At 40.6% G+C, this 22,681-nt stretch overlaps 1 protein-coding gene across 4 annotated transcripts in view; it reads right to left on the reverse strand.

Moving 5' to 3' along the window:
• The window catches only part of LOC117402353 (serum response factor-like), a 36,886-nt gene extending 14,456 nt beyond the window's left edge, over positions 1–22,430 (reverse strand). For 3 of the 4 annotated variants that reach the window (XM_034003412.3, XM_034003413.3, XM_034003414.3), the window contains exons 1-2: positions 21,307–22,429; positions 9,816–10,082 (exon numbers count right to left, since the gene is read on the reverse strand). In XM_034003412.3, coding sequence (XP_033859303.1) covers positions 9,816–10,082; positions 21,307–21,948 — 909 coding nt within the window. In that variant the 5' untranslated portion in view covers positions 21,949–22,429. Of the gene's footprint in view, positions 1–9,815; positions 10,083–21,306 lie in introns of all 4 variants that reach the window. The other variant, XM_059023850.1, reaches the window with a different exon arrangement.
• Positions 22,431–22,681: the final 251 nt, after the last annotated feature.

The following is a 22,681-nucleotide window of genomic DNA, read 5'->3' on the forward strand; positions in this document are numbered from 1 at the left end:
AGTACGAAGACAATTCTCTTGCTCTCATTTCTGTGATGCAATGTGTTGGCGATGCACCTGCTTCAAAAGAGACACTTTCTCGCACACCCAGAAGTAGTGGAGCAGAAATACAATAACAGATCTCCTGGTAAATCGTGATAGTCAACACCAGGTTTCTTACAAGAAATCAAACCCAGAGTCCCACAGCTTTCGTGTGTGTTTGTTCAGATGGAATGTTCAATTGGTAGCATGCACTCCATATAAACAAAACACACTGATCCAGAAAATGAAAGGCTGAAGATGCAATGACCTCATTCTCATTCTTGAAGTCTGGACTGGCCTGCTGAACAGAACAGGACTGATGGGAAACTGGCTAACCCACCCCCATTGCACACTGCTGTGCAGTACATATACACACTCTACTGACCACAACATTGTCAAACTGTAATGCACTGTATTATAAACATAACCCCCACAAGTATTTCTGAATGATGTCTAAAAGTGTCCAATATTAAAACACACATTTTGCTACTGTATGATTTATTTAATTAAATGCATAAATATGTTGTAGGCAAACTTTAACATATTATACTGTAAGCAGATAAAAATTCGGTTTCCCTGCCATTTACAGTAGGTTTTGTCACAGTATTTCTTGCAGATTATTAAGTTTAATCACTCAATTAGCATGGTTCTTTTTTTTACTGTCACATTCACTACCCTGATGAAGGTGAAGGGACACCCCTGGACTAATGTCTTGATAAATTCATAAAGTTTTGGAACTGAATCAAAAGTTTTGAAACTTGGTTACATTAAATCCAAGTCTGTGTCTCAGAATCTCAATTAACCGGACAAAGATTTCACCCCCGCAAAACCAGGATTCAGATTCAGCAGGTGCCAGATTGCCCAGTTTCTTGCGACTTACTGTAACCATTTAAATAATACAATTAAAAAACCATGGGAGTTACAAAACCCAGGACTGGGTGCAGGGCAGTGCCAATGCTAACTACTTCTTGTCTTTTCAAATCACGTGTAGCAATCCCAACCATAAAACAGGTACACACAAAACAGACGCAACAGGTACAAACAATCCTGCAGCTGGAACTCTCCTCCTCTGTCCATGCCTTAATCTCCCATTTGCCGGCTCCCATCTCCCTGTTTGTCAGCTTGCCAGTCATAAGGAATTCTCAGCTCTGTTTGCAACGACTTAAAAAGGCAAGGCAGCCCAATTTGGAGAGCGGCAGCCAATGGATGGTTGCTCCTGGAAAAAGGGGCCTGCCGTACCCACAATCCCTTGCCTGCCCTGGCACTGCGACAGCTCTGCTCTCGCTCTCTCTCTTGCTCCGGACAGCCAATTTCAGAGCAGTCTTGTGATAAGGGGGCATATCTGAGGAAATTAACTTTCCATTATCTCAGTGGCACTCACTTGTCAGCCACCCAAACAACTCTTTTTAGCTCCACTACCAGTAACTTAAAATGAATTAACTTTCCATTATGTTTCTACCTGCATTGTAATATTTATAGGTTTGGGTGATATTCATGATGAAATGTTAGCATTTTTTTTTTTGCGACTACCATTTCTTTGATACTAAAATACATGCTAAAAGCACACACTACATTTTATTATGTTCATATATGGCTGTTTCTTCCTCTACTGGATCAAAGAAATACTTGATATGACAGCTCTATTTTGTTGGTTATTAAGGTCTTGTCACTATTTACTGTTATTCATCAAAGCAAAGAATCAAAACTGCTTGAAAAGCTCAAAACAGCATGCACAGTTATTAAACGAAGTCAGGCTTGAATTGTTTTTTAAATGGTCGATTACTCTCTTGGCTCATTTACTGACATTTCATATTATACTCTACTTTGTCCCCTTCTCATATAAACTACCTCCCCCCTCCCTATTTTTTTAACCTCCATCACTCGTTCTTTACTAACCAGGCCATGTTTGAAAACAACTAGTTCATCACAGAAAGTTTTACTGGCAACAGACATTGACATTACCGATGTGTGGTTATCAGCAGTGATAAACAATCTGTATATCTGTGGATTTGGGCTAATGAATGCCCATAGCAGATGTCAATAGAATATATACTTCTGTAGATGTATAACGAAAAGGGTATGAATACAGTATATGTAACAGTACCTCCACTACCCACCTTAAGGTAATAACTGCTATCAATGCATAAGACTTTTTTTTTACTAACAGTGAAGCAGGATATCCTGCAGATGAGGCCTAGATAAAAAAAAAAAAAAATTAAATGCCAGTACTACAGCTTTTTTTCTTTTTATACTATAAAAACTACTGTGCAAATTGCACCCTAAAGAAAAAAAAAAAACACTTTTGCAGGGGAAAATCATTAAACGGTTTTACAACCACTCCCACCCCCTTTAGCAAAACTACAATTGTTCTATTATTCAGCTGCTACTATGTTTTTTTTTGTGGCTCATGTTTACAGTACCCCTGAAAGCAGTATTTGCTTTGAAGAAAGCAGACTATGTTTAATGTTAATATAAGAAGGCACCTCCAAGTCTCCCTCTACAGACGACACCCCCAAACTCCGGTCTCATGAAGCCTGTGTAAATGGTTTAATATCCTAAACAGGATCTGACCTTGTGACCTTTCCCCACAGTGCAGAGTGTTCTGCAGACTATGACATCGACACCCTCAGGTTAGGATCCGAGCGGTCTCCCCCCACCCTCCGTAGTCTAAACAAATCACAAGTCGATTTAGTTTTGCAATTCAGAGTAAAAGTCATACTTTTACCACCATACAGGGAGGGGGGCACATTCCGTAGTCATCGTGGAATTCAGCCAGCCCATCACTGAAGAGAGAGAGGACAATAGTTGCATTGCATCCTTTATGAGCAATTATTTTATTATTTGTTTATTTAGCAGACACCTTTATCCAAGGCGACTTACAGAGACTAGGGTGTGTGAACTATGCATCAGCTGCAGAGTCACTTACAACTACGTCTCACCCGAAAGACGGAGCACAAGGAGGTTAAGTGACTTGCTCAGGGTCACGCAATGAGTCAGTGGCCGAAGTGGGATTTGAACCGGGGACCTCCTGGTTACAAGCCCTTTTCTTTAACCACTGGACCACACAGCCTCACAGTTCTAATGGAGCTGTTCCTTCAGCCAAACTGGAAGGGCTTTCACCTATAAACCAAACGCTCATATTATTTCTGTACAGGCAATATAACACTATGATCCCCATTTTTGATGCAAACACCTTTTAACAACTGTTTTAAGAGTATGCTGCAGTTCTATCAGGTTTAATCTACACAGTCTTGGACTCTCATACTACCTGGTGAAAACTATACAGAACTGCTTTCAGAGACTTCCTTTGTACAGACTTCATAACATTATATAACAAGGCTTTGCATCTTGACTACCTATCGTTTTGCCAGTCCCAGGAGTAGTCATTATAGAAGGCATTAGTTGGAGGTTAATGGGCTAAGGGACCGTCCACTCCATTCCCTGTGCACTGGCTTTATATGTTAACTTTGTGTGCATCACTACTCTGTATGCACGAATGAGATCTGCTCGCTGCAGCACTGCTAGTGGCACTGGAGCACAAACAGGAAATCCCCTGCCTACCTCGGGTAGAGGAGTAACCGGAGAGCGAACAGGGATGGAACAAGCTGGTGCTTGGCATTCTGTCACCTTGAAAGAGTAAGAAGTACCACACACACACACACACACACACACACTTGAAAGACTGTTATTATACACAGTACAAGTATGCTGGAGTAGCATCTCCTGCCATGCTGTAATAAAACACTGAATTACAGCAATGAGAAACAGGACCTAGTAAAACACTGAATTGCAGCTCTCAGAAACAGGACAAAGTAAAACACTGAATTACATAAATCAATCATGACAAAGTAAATCCCCACCAAGATACAACCATTGTATGTATACGTAAAAAATGCAAGTGTGGCACACATGACAGAGGCACTTTAATTTGGGATCTGCAGATATTTGAATGACAACATTAAAGATAAAAAGTTACTGCTGCTTCCTGGTACCTAATCACTTCACATGTCGTACTGTAATTCAAAAGCTCACTCCAGTGGTCTTACGGCCTTGCAGTGTGGCCAACATCACAGGTACCAGTGTCTAATAGCTTTGTATTTGAAATACTTGTATACCTGACTTAAAAAAAAAAAAAAAAACCCCAGAGGAATTTAAAGATTTTCATCCCACAAAAAAAAGTGGGAATGTTGTTAATAAAAGTTAATGAGGCAAAACAAAGTGATTTTTACAGCATCGGTTATCACTCTTTTAAAAGCAGAGACCAACAGAAAATCTAACTTTTAACCCCACCACCCTCCCATCTCAAAACATAACTTTGTGACTTCGACCCTGTGCAGCAAACATGAAGATTACAGTACATCTAGGGAAAGATTTCTGTAAAATGTTTGCATTCCATATGCCCTCTTTAACAACCCCTCCCCCCTCCCCCTAAAAAAATCACAAGGCTCCAAAGCCACAGACAGCTGCAGCTAATAAGGAATGCGAGAGGCCTCTGCCAAGAGTACAGCGAAGGAAACCATACCATATACGGGCATTGAGGCAGAATCACATTTTTATCAATGAGAGACAGACAGGAGGGTGTGTGTGTGTGTGTGTGTGTGTACAGTATGTGTTAGGATATCAATCAAAATTTAGTAAGATGGTAAAGGTTCAGAAACAGATGCTGCCATCCTTTACACAAAGAAAAGGGAAGAGAAAACCCAGACACCTGTGTATTACTGTACACCACTTCCAGTCCAGGTGAGCTCCACCGGATAATTCAGTCTCCACTAATAACTGTAAGGCTCTACTGCAGGTTAAATTAACCACTTCATCAACGAATCCCTATTCAATAATTAATTAATGGGCAGCAGTGTGGAGTAGTGGTTAGGGCTCTGGACTCTTGACCGGAGGGTTGTGGGTTCAATCCCAGAGGGGGACACTGCTGTTGTACCCTTGAGCAAGGTACTTCACCTAGATTGCTCCAGTAAAAACCCAACTGTATAAATGGGTAATTGTATGTAAAAATACTGCGATATCTGTATAATGTGAAATCTTGTAACAATTGTAAGTCGCCCTGGATAAGGGCGTCTGCTAAGAAATAAATAATAATAATAATAATAATGTGGATTTAAATAAATGCAGGATGATAGATAGATAGATACATTGAGCCAGAAACACGAAGCATTAACTACACACTGTGGCGCCAATTTATATCTGAAGCGAACTGGTAATCTTATGCACATTTTCTGAAAGAAATAAACCATTTACCATTTAAAAGCTAGCAAAGAATTGCTTGGATCTACAATTGACCTGTTTCTGGCTGCAAATAAGTTATTTTTATACCATTACAATGATTTTATTGATATCAGAAAATTGTCCTTTGCCCTTGCAAAACACAGCATTGGAGTAAATGTTTAGTGAATTTGCCTCCAAATAATCATTTTAAATGCTGCTCAGTTGATTTTATAAATGAACAGATATTTATCAACTTCCTTTTTATTAAATGATATAGGTGAAACTTTTTTTTTTTTTTTAAACAATTATTTTTATTCATTAATCATTTTCCAATTTTATCCCAATTTTTAGAATGTCCAATTATTATTCAACCTGGCTCACAGCTGCAACCCCCGAACTAGCTCGGGAGAGACGAAGATGTGCACTCGTGTTCCTAATCACTCATTTGCTTAGGCTCCCTCATGTGCACCTAATCATCCAGACATCTTCTTTTTGACTTTCCAGTTCTTTCCATAATAAAACATATTTTAGCTTTTTTTATGTGTAGGTCTATGAAGGTTTAAAGATCAGTCACACCTGAGTTAAAGGACACGGGTCACTGTAAAACCAAAAATGTCTTTTTACTGCTTTTCAAAATCGTATCTATAGAACGGACACAACTACCTAATTATTTAGGTAGCGTGAATAGGGTAAAAGTCTGGGAATAATGTACATAAGCTCACTTTACCTGTGTATGACCTATTCTGTTGAATATTCTTTTAGTACGTAGACATGGCAACATGAAGTGTGTTTAGATGTTCGGAGTTTCAGAGGCAGTACCTTTAAAACTATACAGCACATGATCTAGCTGATGCCCCTTCTGCAAGCTCTCAGCACTATGAGACGCACACTGACAGTACAGACCCAGCCCTCTTTCTAATGGCAAGTACAGTTATTGAGGCGCCCGGCCAGCCACAGGGGTCGCTGGTGTGCCGCGAGCCAAGGACTCCCCAGCCGACCTAACCCCTACCCCGCCTGGGCAGCGCTTGACCAATTGTGTGCCGCCCCCTGGGAACTCCAGACCACAGTCGGCAGTGGCATAGCTTGGATTCGAACTGACGATCTTCAAGCTATAGGGTGCATCCTACACTCCAGGATGCACCACTCGGGAGCCCCCCAGGGTAAAACAAACGTTTTCATGAAAAAGGCTGTTTTTTTTTTTTGTTTGTTTTTTTTGTAAAAAAGGCCGATAAGCTTTAATAGCACTTTAGGATTACGGGACTTGCATAGCCATGTAGTAACATGGTAATAACTGCTACCAGTTGGCTAACCATGGTAAACTATGTTAAATGCACAGCAAGGAAAGCATGTGAAAACTGCACAAATTATACAGGTTTAATTTCCTAAACGTTCAACTTTAGGATTAAACACCTTTAAACTTTAAAAATATTGGGTATGTTCATAACCAAAATAGAGAAACCCTCACAGGAAGCCATCATGTTTTTATAAACTGCTGCAACGTGTATTTGAGAACAAAACTGTATGTGCACAGCATTTAACTGTACTGCATATGAACAAGACCACTAGAAGAAATACAAAATAAAATGGGGTCACACTGTACACCACGGCTAAAACCTATATATGGCTTTGTGACAGAAATACAATGACCTGTGAGGGCGCTAAGCAGAGAGTTCTCTAGATGGGCTGGTCTGACGGTTCTTTCCCAGGGTTCAAGGGAAGTCAGACAGTCTGGAAGGGGGCGAGACTCCATTGCAATAACGCATTGACCCGGAAGGGAAACGACGTGGCAGCCGCAGATTGGAGAGGTGGTTGCATTCGTTTACCAAGGGGTCATGTGTGACAGCATAAAAGGGGGCAGAGAATCACAATCTGTTCCTTCGTTTGGTTTGAATTTTAAACCTCTAAGGACCTGTGGGAGACCCAGTGAGAAAAGTACAGTGAGTGTTTTGTTTTGTTTGTCTGTAACTGTTTGTTTGTTATTATTAGACGGCTAACATGTTCTGGAGCCGTTGCCAAGGGCCAGCACAAAACCCGGAACAGAACTTCACTTTTGTCACGAATAAACTGTAATCACCCACCACGAGCACTACAGCATGCACCCAGGACTGGTGACCGTGTTTTGTACATTGTGGGAAAGATACTTGTGTTTATTATTTGGGACTGTAACCCGTTGATTTACTTCCAGTGCATTACACATTGTTCTGTATTGCCTGGAGTTATCGTTTGGTCACCAGACCGGGATTATAATCAATAAAACCTGTTTCCAACTGGATTACAAATTCTCTGTTAGTTCATTGCGCACTGCATCACTCCTGCACCTGTACACAATCAGCCACTTTGCCACAGGCCTGCATACTGTTGACAGCATTTAAATATGTGTTCCTTACGTCCTTCATGAACATATGCTCCTTGGTTCTTGTTTTGGTGTTTACCGTTTACCGGTGTATGCAACTTAACCATGGTTGTAGGGTTATGTGTGTGAAAATGGTATCCATGCACTACCAAAAACGTTCCCTGGTTATCTGCCTGGGAAGGAGATTAAATCTCATTAAGAGGCGTGGGAAATGAACTCCATAAAAGGTAATCATCTCTTTGATCTTCCAGCCAATCCTTTGCCAACTGCAGGCAATCACTCCAAAAGGGGAAAGCTTTTGGGTCCAGCTCACTAGTGACTTAATTTGCTTAATGCAAGGCTTCTAACAGTTTGTGGTGCATTCCACACCACCAAAACAAACATGTAATCATTATTGCCAGTTGTCTGTTCTTCTGCGGCTTCTCCTCCACACTGTGTCAGGATATAGTGTAAAAACACCCACTGAACTTGCACTAAAGAGGACTGAAAAGAGCCACTCTAATTTCTTTTGTTGGGGGGGGGGGGGGGGGGGTTGGAACTTGATATCTAGAAAGGGAGGCCACGTGGCCACGCCATGCAGTGCAGTAGGACTTCCTTCCTTCCCAACACAGACACCTTTAACCCTTTGCGGTCCATTTATTCAGCACATCTCAGACGCGTCAGGTCCAATTTATTTTCACATGTGCAGTTTATTTTAGACGCGCTATTTAAAAGTATTTTTTTTTCACAGTAAAACAGGTTTAAAAAGCACTGCACATCAACAGGACACTCTGTACTGCATCTCCAGCCCCACCCCTTGTTCGCTGTTTTTCACATACCTCTTCATAGTTCGGCTTCTCTCGGCTCCTATCGGCCATTGAATGGTTTTTTGGCTTTTTCCGGAGAAAAAACGACTAGGAGACCCATTTTTATTTCTTTCTTTTTGATGATGTCAGACAGTGTCCGACATTGGACCGGAAAGGGAAAATTGCAATGTCGGACCAGGTCCGAAATAGGACCACAAGTTCACCCCCCCAAAGAATTGTACTGAAAGTAACATTTCCATGCCAGTGCCTGTGTTCTGGTGAATAGCAGGAGCGAGGCCTAGGATGAACTGATTTCCACTCAGCCTAAGCCACACTCTCTCATGCAGTTAGGTCACGTTCATCATTACACCCCTTCTTTATGAATACCCCTAAGCTTAAAGAATGGGAACACAATGTTACTTAATACATCAATTATTAAACCATTACTGTATCCCAGTCTAAATATGAACTCATCAGAACAGAACGATATTGAGGATACTGCCATGTACATTTAATTTGCTCTGTACGTGTGTGCTGATCTTAGTATCATCCAGGTCCCTTGGTTGAAACGCATGACATACAAATCATGAATATTTTAATTAGACAAATACATCCATTTTTAATGAGTCAAAAAGCTAAATCCGCATGTGACAGGATTTTGAGACTCAGAGACAGTGTAAAAAGTTCAAAAATAAAGCTTTTAATACTCAAATACAAAATAAACCGGCACAAGGGCCAAACAAAAAGGTTTCAAAAACACAAAACACACACAAAATGAAACTTACAAAAGAATAAGGCTTCCAGGCTGGGCATTACCTTCACTGGATTCAAAAACAAACAGAAAAAACAGCACACAGAGAAAAACACTCTTGCTTCCTCTCCTTCTAGAACTCTTCCCCCTACTGGGAGGCTGAGGCCTCCTTTTATGCCAGGTGGCTGAGTGTTTAATTGGATAATTAATTGTTTGATTGCTCCCACCTGACGCAATCAACCTGGGCAGGGAGGAGAATTTAACTCCATCCCTGCCAGTATTTCCAAGGGCAGAGCCCTGCTCTGCCACACCGCATTATAAGTAATTAACCAGGCAATGCCCATTTAACTTTATTTCAACTAGGAAATCCCCTCTGTACAGTATGGTTGTCATTGCAGACAGTGTACGGAATATAAGCCTGCAACAAGCAAGCAAGCAAGCAGTTTGCTCTCTTTCAAATATACTTGGTTTCAAGATACTCTAGACAAGCTGCAGTATTGTGAGCCTTCTAGGCCAGGTCCACATTGAAAATGGATTTGAACTTGGATAAATATTTAAGAAAATAGTTTCTTCCAGCTAGGCAGGTTTACAACTGTAGGTGGTGCAGCATTTTATCATCAAGACTGCATGAAATGTGAGGTGCATTTCCATGACACTAAGAGCCAGTAAGAGGTTGCGCTGGGCCTACCTTGGTCTCCCCGCTGCTGTCAGACTCGGACACCTGGTAGGTGAGGTCTGTCTCCTCGAAGCCAGTGGCGCTCATTCGCTGGTCTGTGGTGGGGTCGGAGCGGGGAGGAGAGTCGGGGGAGTTGAGGCATGTCTGGATCAGCGCCTTGCCCGTCTCACTGGTGATCATGGGCTGCAGCTTGCGCGTGGCGAATGTGTACACGTGGCCCGTCTCGCTCGCCACCAGCAGCAGCACCTGTGTGCCCGTCAGTGTTGAGAGCTCGTACGCCTGTGAGGAACAAACACATCAATCCATCAGCCTCTGCAGTGTAACAGTTTTAGGACTGTTAGCCAGGGTTATTTCTGAACAAACATATGGACATAAAATAAAGCAACACTTTGGGCGTTCCCTGTCTTTCAGTACAAATGACATTCCAGTGTTACTCAGTTTTGTGTTGCATATTAAGACTGAGTTTTGCTGGACAATTAGAGTAACTTGTGACATGGCTGAGGCCTGCACCTGTAAATAATGTGTTTTGTTTAATTATAAATAAAAATGTGTTTAATTTGAACGTTTCAAATAAAGTTTGTGCTAGATATGGCAGGGACGTTAGAATTCCCTCCTTGCCCAATTATAATTCAAGTGCAACATGTGGCCAGGTGTTGATTGACTAATTGCATGTACGAACCAGGGTGAGCAAACAAAGCAACCACTCGTGATCGCCGTCTGTCTTAACCAGGATCCGAGTGCTCAGACAGGTATTCATTTAATGGATTTTATTCCGACCAGAGTTGTGTCAGGGAGAAGGTTCCTGGAGCAGGACCTCCCTTCTAGTGGGAGCAGAGCTCGTCTGTGTTTGGCCAGCTTTTGTTTTGTTAGCTGTTTCTCCACTGTGTTTTGTTTTTGCCTTTTTGTATTTATTTTCATGTGCACTGGTCTGTATGTCCTCCCGCACTAGGGCTACCATAGCTGATACCATAGTGGCAGCCACCTACCACTGCAACCCCTGTAACTGTTTAACCCTTTGCGGTCCTATGTCAGACCTGGTCCAACATTGCAATTTTCCCTTTCCGGTCCAATGTCGGACCCTGTCCGACATCATCAAAACGACGCAAAAAGCAGGTCTCTAGTCGTTTTTTCTCCGGAAAAAGCCGCGAAAACCACTCAATGGCCGAGTGAGATCGATAGGCCAAAAAAGAAAAAAAGGGGACGTATCTCATGGATACAGATACAGCCCCAGCATCACATAGATAACAAGGACATAAACAAACAAGATAGCTGCTTCTGCATCCAGAGCTCAAAGAATATCACAGACATTTGCAGAGCTTTTTTTAGTTACAGTAATAAAATAATGACTTGGATCGCATTATTGAGGAGTTTGGTGATAAAACGAGTGATCAGGAGATGATTTATCGGTATGCACTACTATCAAGAGGTATGTGAACAAAACAGCGAACGAGGGGTGGGGCGGGGCTGGAGATGCAGTACTGCGTGTCCTGTTGATATGCAGTGCCTTTTAAACCTGTTTTACTGTGAAAAAATACTTTTAAAACAGCACGTCTAAAATAAACTGCACGTGTGAAAATAAATTGGATCTGATGCGCCTGAGACGCGCTGAATAAATGGACCGCAAAGGGTTAATACAACCTGGACACCTGAGGGCCATTTCAACGTTACCCCATACAGTAACAGAACACCAGGTACAGTAATTTTCTGGTTTAGTCATCAAATCATGATGTCTTTTTAAAACTGCTCTCCAAGCAAGCTGGTACACCAGTGTGTAACCTCTAATCTGTCTCCCTGCAACGCTCTGCCCCCAACGGATAGAAGAAATATTTGGTCGATGTGTTATTTCTTAACAATGATTTTTTAAGTTACAGGTAATTCCAGCCCTTGATTACCACAGTACTGTGATTGTAGATGTTCTGGGCTATCTTCAACATCAGGCTGCAATACAAATTATGACCTAGTTGAAACAAAACCCTGATGGATTGATGACAAAAAAGAAAAACGAAAGCACTGATTTGTTATGTATCGGTGCTGGAAATAAGACTCCCATTGCATAAAAATTTGAGCCATTCCAGGTTTAATTTGACACATGAGCTTTTACAGTCACCTCTGAACTGGCTAGCTAATTAATCTCTTACAATGAAACAGACTAAAGTGTTTTACAGATTATATGATTTTTTTTTTCTTTTTTTTTTTTGTATTTTTGGGGGGGGGGGGGGGAGGGTTAAAAGAACAGAACTCGCGGCCAAAATATAAATCTATTTTTTTAAAAGTCCATTTATGGTCATGAAGAAAGAGCCAACTTGAGCTTACTAAGAACTGCAGCATTACGTCATAATAAAACTGTTATTAAAAAATATGCTCCACAGCCTACAAGAAACAAAGAACGCAAACAAGAGAGACAAGCAGAAAACAAAGACATTATTATTTGTATTGTCATCCCTGCAGCCTGAGGGTGTAAACCTGGAAATCCCTGTCACTGTTTGTTGTCTGTCACAGCTCCTATAAACAAGCTTGACCCAAGTCCCACTGACTGTGTCAAAACAGCATGACCACAGCAGATTCTGTGCTGCGGACTGCCCTGAAATCCACACACTGTATATTCATTAACCTTGTACTAGAAATGCCAGGCAAAATATTGATCGTTTATTTATTCAGCAGAGATACAGTGCACCAAAAGGTTCAAGTAGCTTTGCAGTGCACAATGAATCACTTCAGCCCTACTTGCACCGTGGAGACTAGGCTTTTGAATATTACAGAATACATGTCAGGGATTCCATTTGCATAACAAATTAGTTGGTCGTGTAAGGGGTTGCTCATTAGTCGGATCTAATGTTTGGTTCCAGCCCTACATATTAAACATGTTGTTTGTTACACTAGTATATGCGTTTTTTTTGTTTTTTTTAAATCAAGAACTCTAGGTGCATACTGTAAAAATATTAAATGCATTGTTCTTCATGCATTGTACCTACCGGTAGGTGTACAGTATGTCAATATCAAGATGCACCTAGCTTGATCACATAGAATCATTTATGTTAGTCCCAGAAACAAATTAGCCATACCAGTTTTTTTGCAGTTGTACTTTGCATTTACCATAGTTTATCCTCATTTACCATGTTCATTAGGATGCTTTAACCATACCTCGCTATTTTTAGCATTACAATGCTTAACTGTTTTACCACGCTTTATTACACTTTGCTACTCTCTTACTATGGTAAACTTTTATAACGGTGGGGTCTACTTATAAAAGGTAGGGTACCAAACATTGAGGTGCTATACACTACATACGGTAACAGGAAAGGTACTTTTCTCAGTTTAGTTTCGGAACCTGCATCAGTATTTGGCATCCACCCACCTCTGCTAAATTTGCAAACCACATCCAGCTGAACAGAATGACATGACAAATACCAGCTTTCCAGCAGAACTGTGCCCCAGGCACTGCAGATAAGTTTTCAATTAAGAAGGTAATTACCTTGCAGGTCATGTGGCAATGACATCAAGCCATAGCATCTTAATGCATCATCTTTGTAAAAAAAATCTAATTAGCCACATGCAATATGTGAACTGTAACATTCGTGCAGCTGATTTAGTGGAAACTTAGCTAAGCTACAGTATTACAGGGGGAAAATTAAATCTAGGTAGCTAGAGTATTACAGTTTATTTTATTATTATTAAACCAGAAGCTTGATTGATCAAAAGTCAGTTTAGAATGAGCATATTTGGGATATTTTGGTTCAAATATGTTTGCCCCTTTTGAACTTCTCATTAATTTCTCCTTTAGTAGTAGCTTTCTTCCTGCTATTGCAGTCAGTGGTTGTTGGTTTTCATAGTATGCCTGGGCCGTTTGATCTGGGTAGCCATCAGTCTTACTCAGACCCACATAAAGCCATATTCGAAACATCAATGGCCTTGTTAGACAAGCAGGCCAGAGATGCAAATGAGTGACAGATAGTGTAAACAGGACACATCTTGTCTACTGTTGATTACAAGGAACACTACTTCAAGCAACAAGCCTAGACGATCACTTAAAATGTAAGTTATCTAGAATGGGATATACCGTTTCCCCCAGTATCTGCGTGTGTGTGGTGGAGGGCGGGGGGTAGATAGGGTTTAAACCAGCAAACCTATGGTTAACCAAACCAAGCTCAGTGGTGTGATCTGTGCTGATCCCAGAAGATCGCCCAGCAGTTCCAACAGCAAGAATTCGCATGGAGATGCTTAGCCTACATCTTACACAGATACACACACAAATGTAAGATTAGATTTGACACCGACAGCTCAGACACTTCTCATAGAAACACTGTGCTCAATGCTGCAAATCCCACTGACCACAGCCCTGAAGAGAGGCACAGAAAGGGAACAGATTTGCTAGAAATGTGACGCTCTAGCAGAGGGACAGGAGAGTTCAGTCTCCTCCCCTCTTCAAACACTTTTTTTTACAACAAAACTGGAAGTTCTGCTTTCACGCACTCCAAATAAACATGCTCACATCAGAGCTCCACCCAACCCAAACCAAACCAGCCTCACCTCACTCTCTCCCACATTTCATTCACACTGGGTCCTACTTTGATGAAAGGGAATAAAAAAACAATTATACCAAGTAAAAAACTAAGAAACAACTTACAGCAGATTAATTTAATTGATTCTGCAAAACCGAGAGAGTAAAGAAAACCCATACAATAACCTAGTTACAGCATACAAATGTTTACAACAAAGATATTGAAAAACAATTGTCACCATTTTTTTTATTTTTTTTAATGGATGAAGGGATAAAAATTGATTAAATGAATACAATCCACACTGGCCAAGAACTTCTCCCCATAGCTCCACTGCTGTAATGGATCAGACGCTAACAATCAGAACACAGCAAATGGCTCCTAGAAGGAAAGGGGCAAAGCAGTTGATCTGATCAACCTATACCCTGGCAGGATAAGCCACAGTTGGATATTTTCAAAGCATTTTATAAGGAAATTACCCTACAGTATACTGCATCAACCACCCTGGAATAGTGTGGAAAAGGTGGTTGACGGCTATCCAGGTGGATTCCCTGTAAAATAATCCAGCTGTGGGCCAGTCCTGACAGGGTGTACTGTAGGTTAAACAAATCGCCCTGTAAGCCTTAGCAGCAGGGCCAGTGTGAAGAGTGCAAGACCAGAGCAACAGGGTGTACAAAGTGAATGCCTTGAGCAACAGGGTGTACAAAGTGAATGCCTTGAGTAACAGGGTGTACAAAGCGAATGTCTTGAGCAACAGGGTGTACAAAGCGAATGCCTTGAGCAACAGGGTGTACAAAGTGAATGCCTTGAGCAACAGGGTGTACAAAGTGAATGCCTTGAGCAACAGGGTGTACAAAGTGAATGCCTTGAGCAACAGGGTGTACAAAGTGTACGGCCCTATGAAATCCGTTTTATTATTTTGAATTTTCTGATTTCTGATTTTTCGGTTTAAAAAATCTGTAATGTGTTAGTTTTATTTTTTATAACCACAAGTGTTTGATACATTGACAGCAATGATGAGGCTACAAATGCATGAAAAAATAGGACAACCCCCCCCCCCCTTTTCTAAACAGTTTTAATCAAAGTGTTTACAGAAAAGAGGGTACAAATTGGAACAATGTAATAGAAACAAACTAGGAACATTGTAAATTAAAAAAAAAAAAAAAAAAAAAAAGTAGGCTTTAGTAGTTTTTCTTTTCAACACAAGCTGAACTACAACATTTCAAAATTAATGTTTTAATTAATATTTTGATTTATTCTAATTTAATAAAAAGGCACTTAGTAATATCTCCCTGAGAACTTTGGAGAAAAAATGCAGCAACTAGACCCTACGTTCTGCAGTAGTCATTACAGTACTATCTGCTCAGAGTAACTTACAGGTAGTCGTTTTCCCCGAAGTGATAACGGTAGCTAGCAAGTGAAGTGGCACTAGAGGCAGCGCTTTTTTACAGTTAAAATCACGGTTGTGTACGGTGGCTGAGAGGTGCAAAAACAGTTTTTCATGCGTTCCTATGACGTGTGTTTCTTGAAGCCTCTTGTCATATAAACACCATGCTATTTCAATGTCATTTTTTTTAATATATACATATATATATTTTGTTTGTTTAAACTGATTTTGTGGTAAATGCACTTGGGTGCCTAATTCTGTTTTTTTCTCCGAATTCTGCGATTCCGTCCGTGTTCTCCACAATGCAGATTTCATAGGGCCCTAAAAGTGAATGTGGTCACAGTTTTTGGAAGCGCCATATGTTGAGCGTAGGACAAACTGGCTGAGCAATGGGGTTTTGCAGCGAGATAAAAGGAATAAACAATTGCACATTGCGTATCAGCGGTAATATCCTGGGTGCACAATTAAGCAATGTCCAACACACTAGACATGAGTGCAGCGCAATTACAGCAGTTATAGCTTGGTTCCAGAAAGACCACACTGTACAAATTGCAGATTTTAGCAAAAATTAATACATTTATATTTATACAAGCTTAATTTATTGCCTAACAATTTTGCCATAATTTAGGCAATTCGTTTTTTTTTTATACACAAATTTTCTCTTCAACATTTCAGAGGGCCAATTACCCATCTTTTTAGCAATGAAGGCCATAAAGTATAGTACATTTAAACAGTAGTCATGCAAATCTCACTTTGTGTGTGTTCAGTAGATTGAGTCACCCTTAAGAGTTTACCTCAGTATTTCTTGCAGTTTTGCCATGTGTTTCCCATGCTTATACAATGCATTTACCAGTTTACTCTGGTTTGCCATGTTTATTATTTACCATACCTTGCTATTCTTTACAAAGCTTACCTGTGCTTTATTACACTTTGCTGTGCTTTTGCTATGGTAAACTTTTATGAGGGCACTAAGTACTGAAAATGAAATATGGCTTTTCCTCCCCTTTTCAGATGTTAAAAACAAAAGCGCGACAGTCTGCATGATCAGCCAGGCTGGTATGCTTTCACAACACCCGTGAGGAGAGCACAAACGCATTTTATTTGATTACAACCCCCCCACCCCAAACACCCTGGGATGCCGTTTACATTTCCCCACAAAGGACTAGGGAAAGGATATTGAGCCAACCACCACACACGATATTTTATGGTAAAGTATGTGCCTTTTACTGATAATACAATGAGCCATCAAGTAAACATACATTCGTTTCAAGGTTGTTCAAATGAACACAAATTAAAATAAGAGCAGATTTGAGTTGAGACAAGTAAACTGGAAACAAAAAATTTTTTTCAGCTACATTTTCAGGCAAGGCAACATTTCCTTATGAATGACACAGTACCACACGTTGTTGAATACTTCTGAGAAGAAAGTTAAAAAGAAAATATAATGAGCAGAGTTCAATCCCCCCACCCACACATTTAAATAAATGTTTTAATCTGAACCAAAATCTGTCTTGCAACTAATTTTCTGAATCTTGGCTGTTTTGTTGTTGAAATGACTCAATAAAACAAAAATGTACAGTGTCACTTTACAGTATGAACGAAGGACATGGAAGAAAACAATGGAGGCACATTTATGGCTTAGAGTAAGTAGTAATTATTACAGATAGATTACACATGTTTTCAATTAGATGTCCTCACTCATACTCCTTAATTTCAGTCACCATTGCCACTGCTTTGGCTAGATTCCTGTGCCAGGTAGCGGTCCATACTAATTATATATATATATATATATATATATATATATATATATATATATATATATATATATATATATATATATATATATATATATATATATATATATATATATATATATACACACACACACACACACACTTTATATATTATATATATACTTTATACATACACATATATATTACACACATATATATATATATATATATATATATCTCTTAACCCAGACAGCTGCACTGAAACGTGTACCTCTGCGTACTTGGAACAGGAAAGCTATAAGGAGTGAATTCTTGTGTGCAGCGGTACAGTACTGTAGGTACAAAGCTGGTATTTTATAACTATCTTTATGCAACCAATATTGCAGGGATGGAAACAAGACTATTGCATTGTAGTTTCACCCATTTCAGGTTTTAATACAAGCTTGATTAGCCACAGTGCACAGGTACAAGCTCATGCGTGTCTTATTAAATTCATAGTACAACCAGGAATAGATCAAATCGCTATGCTATGCAAGTCTTATTTCCATCCCTCTATGGGGTCATGCTTGTACACAGGTTCACAGGTGGGAAGACTGAAGCGACAGGAGTTGTGAAGGCTTACTCAGGGTAACACAGAGAAAAGCTGGGATTTCAACCCAGGACCTCCAGGCGCTCAACCCTTTGCTACAGTGCAGCCACAAAACCTGCCTCCCTGACTTTATCAACGGCATACTGCACCATTGAAATGTGCAGATTATAGTTGCTCACTTTTTAAAAAACATTTTTATTATCTTAGTATCTTTCAATTTGGTTTAGTGACCGATATAAAAATACAATAGGATTCTTGAAGTATTATGGGCCAGGCCGTTTACCCTAGTGTGCAATTAGTTAGGATCAGAGCACTCTGTAATCTTATAAAGGACAACACTGATAGGCTCTATATTTGAGAATGTAAAGGCGGCTCCAATTGCACAGCAGTTTGATCCATTCCTGGTTTTACTATGAGTTTAATAAGACAACCCTGAGCTTGTTACCTATACACTGTGGTTAATCAAGCTTGTAGTAAAACCTGAAATGGGTGAAACTACTATGCAATAGAGTCTTATTTCCATCCCTGGTATTGTTAAATTGCCAGTTTCATTCTTCATTATTAAAAATAAATGTAAATTGTGCACCGCCGTATTAACAAACCAGCAAATAAAAAAGGTGCCACGCTTGTTCATCTTCAGGTAATGCCAACAAACTGGACAGCCACAATGCTTGCTTCCTGAATGCACAGTTAGCTAATTTGTGCAGAAAACAGGTACCACCATTTACAGTGCAATACTGTGCACGATTAATGAGAACCTGCAGCTTTAACTGATCACTTACATGAAAATAAAAAGTCAAATAAACCACCCAGGCTTGTGCAACCCCAGCTGCTTTCTCTCCAGACAGCATAACACGTGTAAAAGAGTGCTTAATGTTTACTCGACTATTTCCACAGCATAACAGATGACTACTTCAGGATTTTTCAATCCAGAAGCTCTAATGGAGTCACTGTGAACCACTGGTGACAAACACAGAACCTGTATCTCATTTCACAAGCCCCCTGATGTTCTGTAAACATAATATTAAGAAGAGAAGGCTTTGAAAGTAAAAATGCATTGGTGATTGACACGGGCTGTTTATTTAAATAATAAATTAAAGATATGTTTTGAACAGACAAGGGTTGTAAGACATGTTTACAAGGTAACTGTCAGCAAGCAAATTATACATCAAGGTAGAATTGCAACAGAATGATTCTGTGCTAATCGCTTCCTTTTGCCAAATTCAACTTCAAAACATTCAACTTCAAAACAACCCAAATCCTCCAATACCATCTTCAATTACATTTAGGTAGAAATCTGACTTAGCCCTGTGTATTCTTTCGATAAGCACTAACAGCAGTCTCACCATTCAGCTCAACTTAAATAAATAAATAAATAAATAAATAAATAAATAAATAAATAAAAATAAATCCCTACCTCTTATTGGTAACAAATGTCTCATTGTTATTCTTTATATCATTTATTTATATTTCTGCAGAGTTTTTAGACTTCTGTTTTCACTCTGACTGCGGTAAAGTCCATTCAACCTGCAACTTCACTGCAGACCCTGTGCAACAGGCATCTGACCGAAAATTAAACTTGAAACTCTCTGTGCTGCACAGAAGTGTCCTTATACCTGCAGTTTTACCGAACAAATAAACTTCACTCAATCCAAAGTTAAAATTAAGGACAATAGGGATGGAAATAAGACTCCTATTGCATAGTAGTTTCACCCATTCCAGGTTTTACTACAAGCTTGATTAGTGTAAGAGGTGCAAAGGAGAGGTGAGAAAATGTATTTCTTAAGCCTTGGTTAATATTAGCTTCTTTAAGGACAAGCAAAGTTTTTTGTTTGTTTTTTAGGGAGTCTACTACGGGATATAGATTTGTAATGATTTTAAAGACTGAAAGCCTGGTCCTTAGAGATGAAGTAGGGTTGATAACAGAGCATTCTTTGGTAAGAACATAATCAATTCTTCAAAGAACAGCAGGTAGGGAGTCTTCTAGGACTGGGTAAAATACTTTAGAAGGAGACGTGAGAGATTTTAGCTGAATTCTGAGATGGGAAAAGATGGTAGATTAGATTTCGATCAGCCTCAACAGGCAACCCAGCACTTGGAGGATGTTTTTTAAAAAAACGTCTAAAGCAGAAACAGCGAAGCAGTTATGCTTAAATTCAGTCAACATTAAACCCAGATTTGTGGCAGGAACATTTAAACATAAGAGGCACATCATGGACAAAGTTGTCCAAATGAACTAGGTGCGCTAGTGGAAGTCTTCACATTATAAGACTTTTTTGGGGGGGGGGTTTGGTGAACTTCTTGCAAGTGGGAAACAGTAGGCCCAAGCAGAATTCGTCTGCAAGTGAATGATAATCCCAGAAGATCATAACAGATACAAAACTACAAAGGCTCTCAAGTCAAAGAGCCCATTGTGACTGCCTCCATCAGAGCAAATTTAGATTAAAAGTGTTTATTAGCCTGACTGGATTTCTCGTCTGCACAATAGTTGTGACAGTACAGTACTGATGCTACTAAACAGTACCATTTAAATGCTCATGTGTACTATCTGCGATACATGTCTGAAAGCACAATACTAAATTACAAGCACAGTTCTCTAATGTCGGGACGTCAGTGAACGCCAATGGTTTGTGTGCAGGACAGTGTGTGCTTTTCAAATTCAAGACATTTAACTGTGTCAGTATGTAAGCAGGATGGCTACTGGAGTACTTTGTGTCTCTGTCCAGCTTATGAACGCTTGGGAGGCAAATGGAGGTAGGTAGACAGCCATCTAGTGCTGTACATTCAGAAACTCTTAGAAGAGAAGAAAAAATACATTTATATAAAAGTTAACCTTCGCATTTAAAAAGGCACAGTGAACATGACTCAGAAGAAAAGTTATACACTGATAAAATCTTAGGCACTAATAGCTGAACAAATTAAATAAATATGCAGCCTGTCACAATGGTTTTCTACCATGCAGTCTAAAATACCACTGAAGCAACATAACAATTTAGAAAAATATATATATTTTTTTGCTTTCTGTGTTTGTACAGTGACTTTTTACCAGGTTCCGAAAGTGAAATTATTAAGTGCCACTAATGTGGCTGAATTGAAACTACATACACGGGATGCACTTTAAAAATGTATTTAATTTAAGAAAGTGTATCAGCTTTCCCTGTTGCTATGTGCTGTGTTAAAGTCACTGAATTTCATAAACTTAGTAATGACAAGGTCCGTCAATGGCACAGGAAGGGGACACTGCATCGACTTTCAACTTCACTCTCGGAACTCCAGGTGTTACAAACTCCGCTCTTACCTTTTTCATGATGCCAGTCTTCCTTTTGCTGAAAGTCGTGTAACGCCTCAGTTTGTTGTCAATAAACTCCATTTTAATCTTGACTCTTCCTCGCGTCTTTTTGCCAGGTTTTGCCCCAGCCACCCCACCTGACACACCGCTGTAGCCTCCAGCTGGCGTCCCGGCTCCTTGCCCCATTACGCCGGATTCTATCTCGGCTCTCTCCCGCTTCACCCCTCGGCTGATGGTCCCCTGACCCAACCCTGCCAGTTCATCGTCATCAGCAGAGTCTGAATCGGCGTCCGAGCCGCTGAACCCCATGGCTGAGGTTTCCCGGTCGGGGTCAAACCTGCTTACCCCTTGCCCCCCGACTACTGACCCCATACTCCCGAGCCCCCCCGCTCCTGCTCCTTGCAATCCCGCCAGTCCTGCCCCGTTCCCGGCCCGTTGCCCCCCGCGAGAACCCCCTGCTGCCCCGTTGCCCCCCAACATCGCTGGCCCGTTCCCCGATCGACCAACCCCACCGCTGACTCCAACTAACCCTGCTCTTGCCAAGCTGGTAGCAACCCCGCTCCCAATCACTCCTACCCCGTGACCCGCGTTACCCTTGCTCGATCCTGACCCGTTCCCTGCTGGTGCCGTCCCAGCCTGGCTAGGTAGCATTATGTATTACACAGCAGTGTCTTCAAAAAGACAACGCTGCCGGTGTGTGCTTAATTACAGCAAAGCACACACACCAACCAGCAATGAGCTAAATAAACAGACACGACACGGACAGTAGGGAGGGGAAAAAAAATCCAGTGTCCCTTATAAGTGGTGCGTAAGTTTCAGAAGTGATGCTGCACCATTAGACCCTTTACCCCGACTCAAAGGCTAGTTGTCTCACGCTCAATCACGCTCAACCTCCTCTATTTCCAAAACTCGCAGCACTTTCCCCAAAAGGAAAACGAGAATCACAGCCCCAAATCCTTCCGCTGCGCAGTGTAGTCCCGCCTTTACAAATTTATAACGCCCAGGAACTTCGCGTAAACTTTAACTAGACGGCCTTAAATCTTTTTGTAGGCAGTTTATCTCAATTACAGTGTCTTTAGCATCGGTCCAAACTCATATTTGCTTCTTTTAACTACCTCGGCGCGGATGGACACCCTAGTTCGCGAACTACTTTCCTCCATATAAAGAGACACAATGTTTCCTTTTATGGTGTTGGATCTCCTTATTTGGTGAGTCACCGCACCGCGCTATGATTGGTAAGTGGGTACTTGATCTGAGCTCTGATTGGACGAGGAGTGCTGTTCATTAGAATAAATACCAAAATGGTTGCGCTCTTCAAACGTCATTCAGTGGAAGAGGTTGTCGGTCGTGTTTAAAGAGACAGTAACCGAAAAAGTTAGAGAAC

The sequence above is a fragment of the Acipenser ruthenus genome, chromosome 5 (assembly GCF_902713425.1).
Source record: "Acipenser ruthenus chromosome 5, fAciRut3.2 maternal haplotype, whole genome shotgun sequence".
Taxonomy (NCBI): Eukaryota; Metazoa; Chordata; class Actinopteri; order Acipenseriformes; family Acipenseridae; genus Acipenser; species Acipenser ruthenus.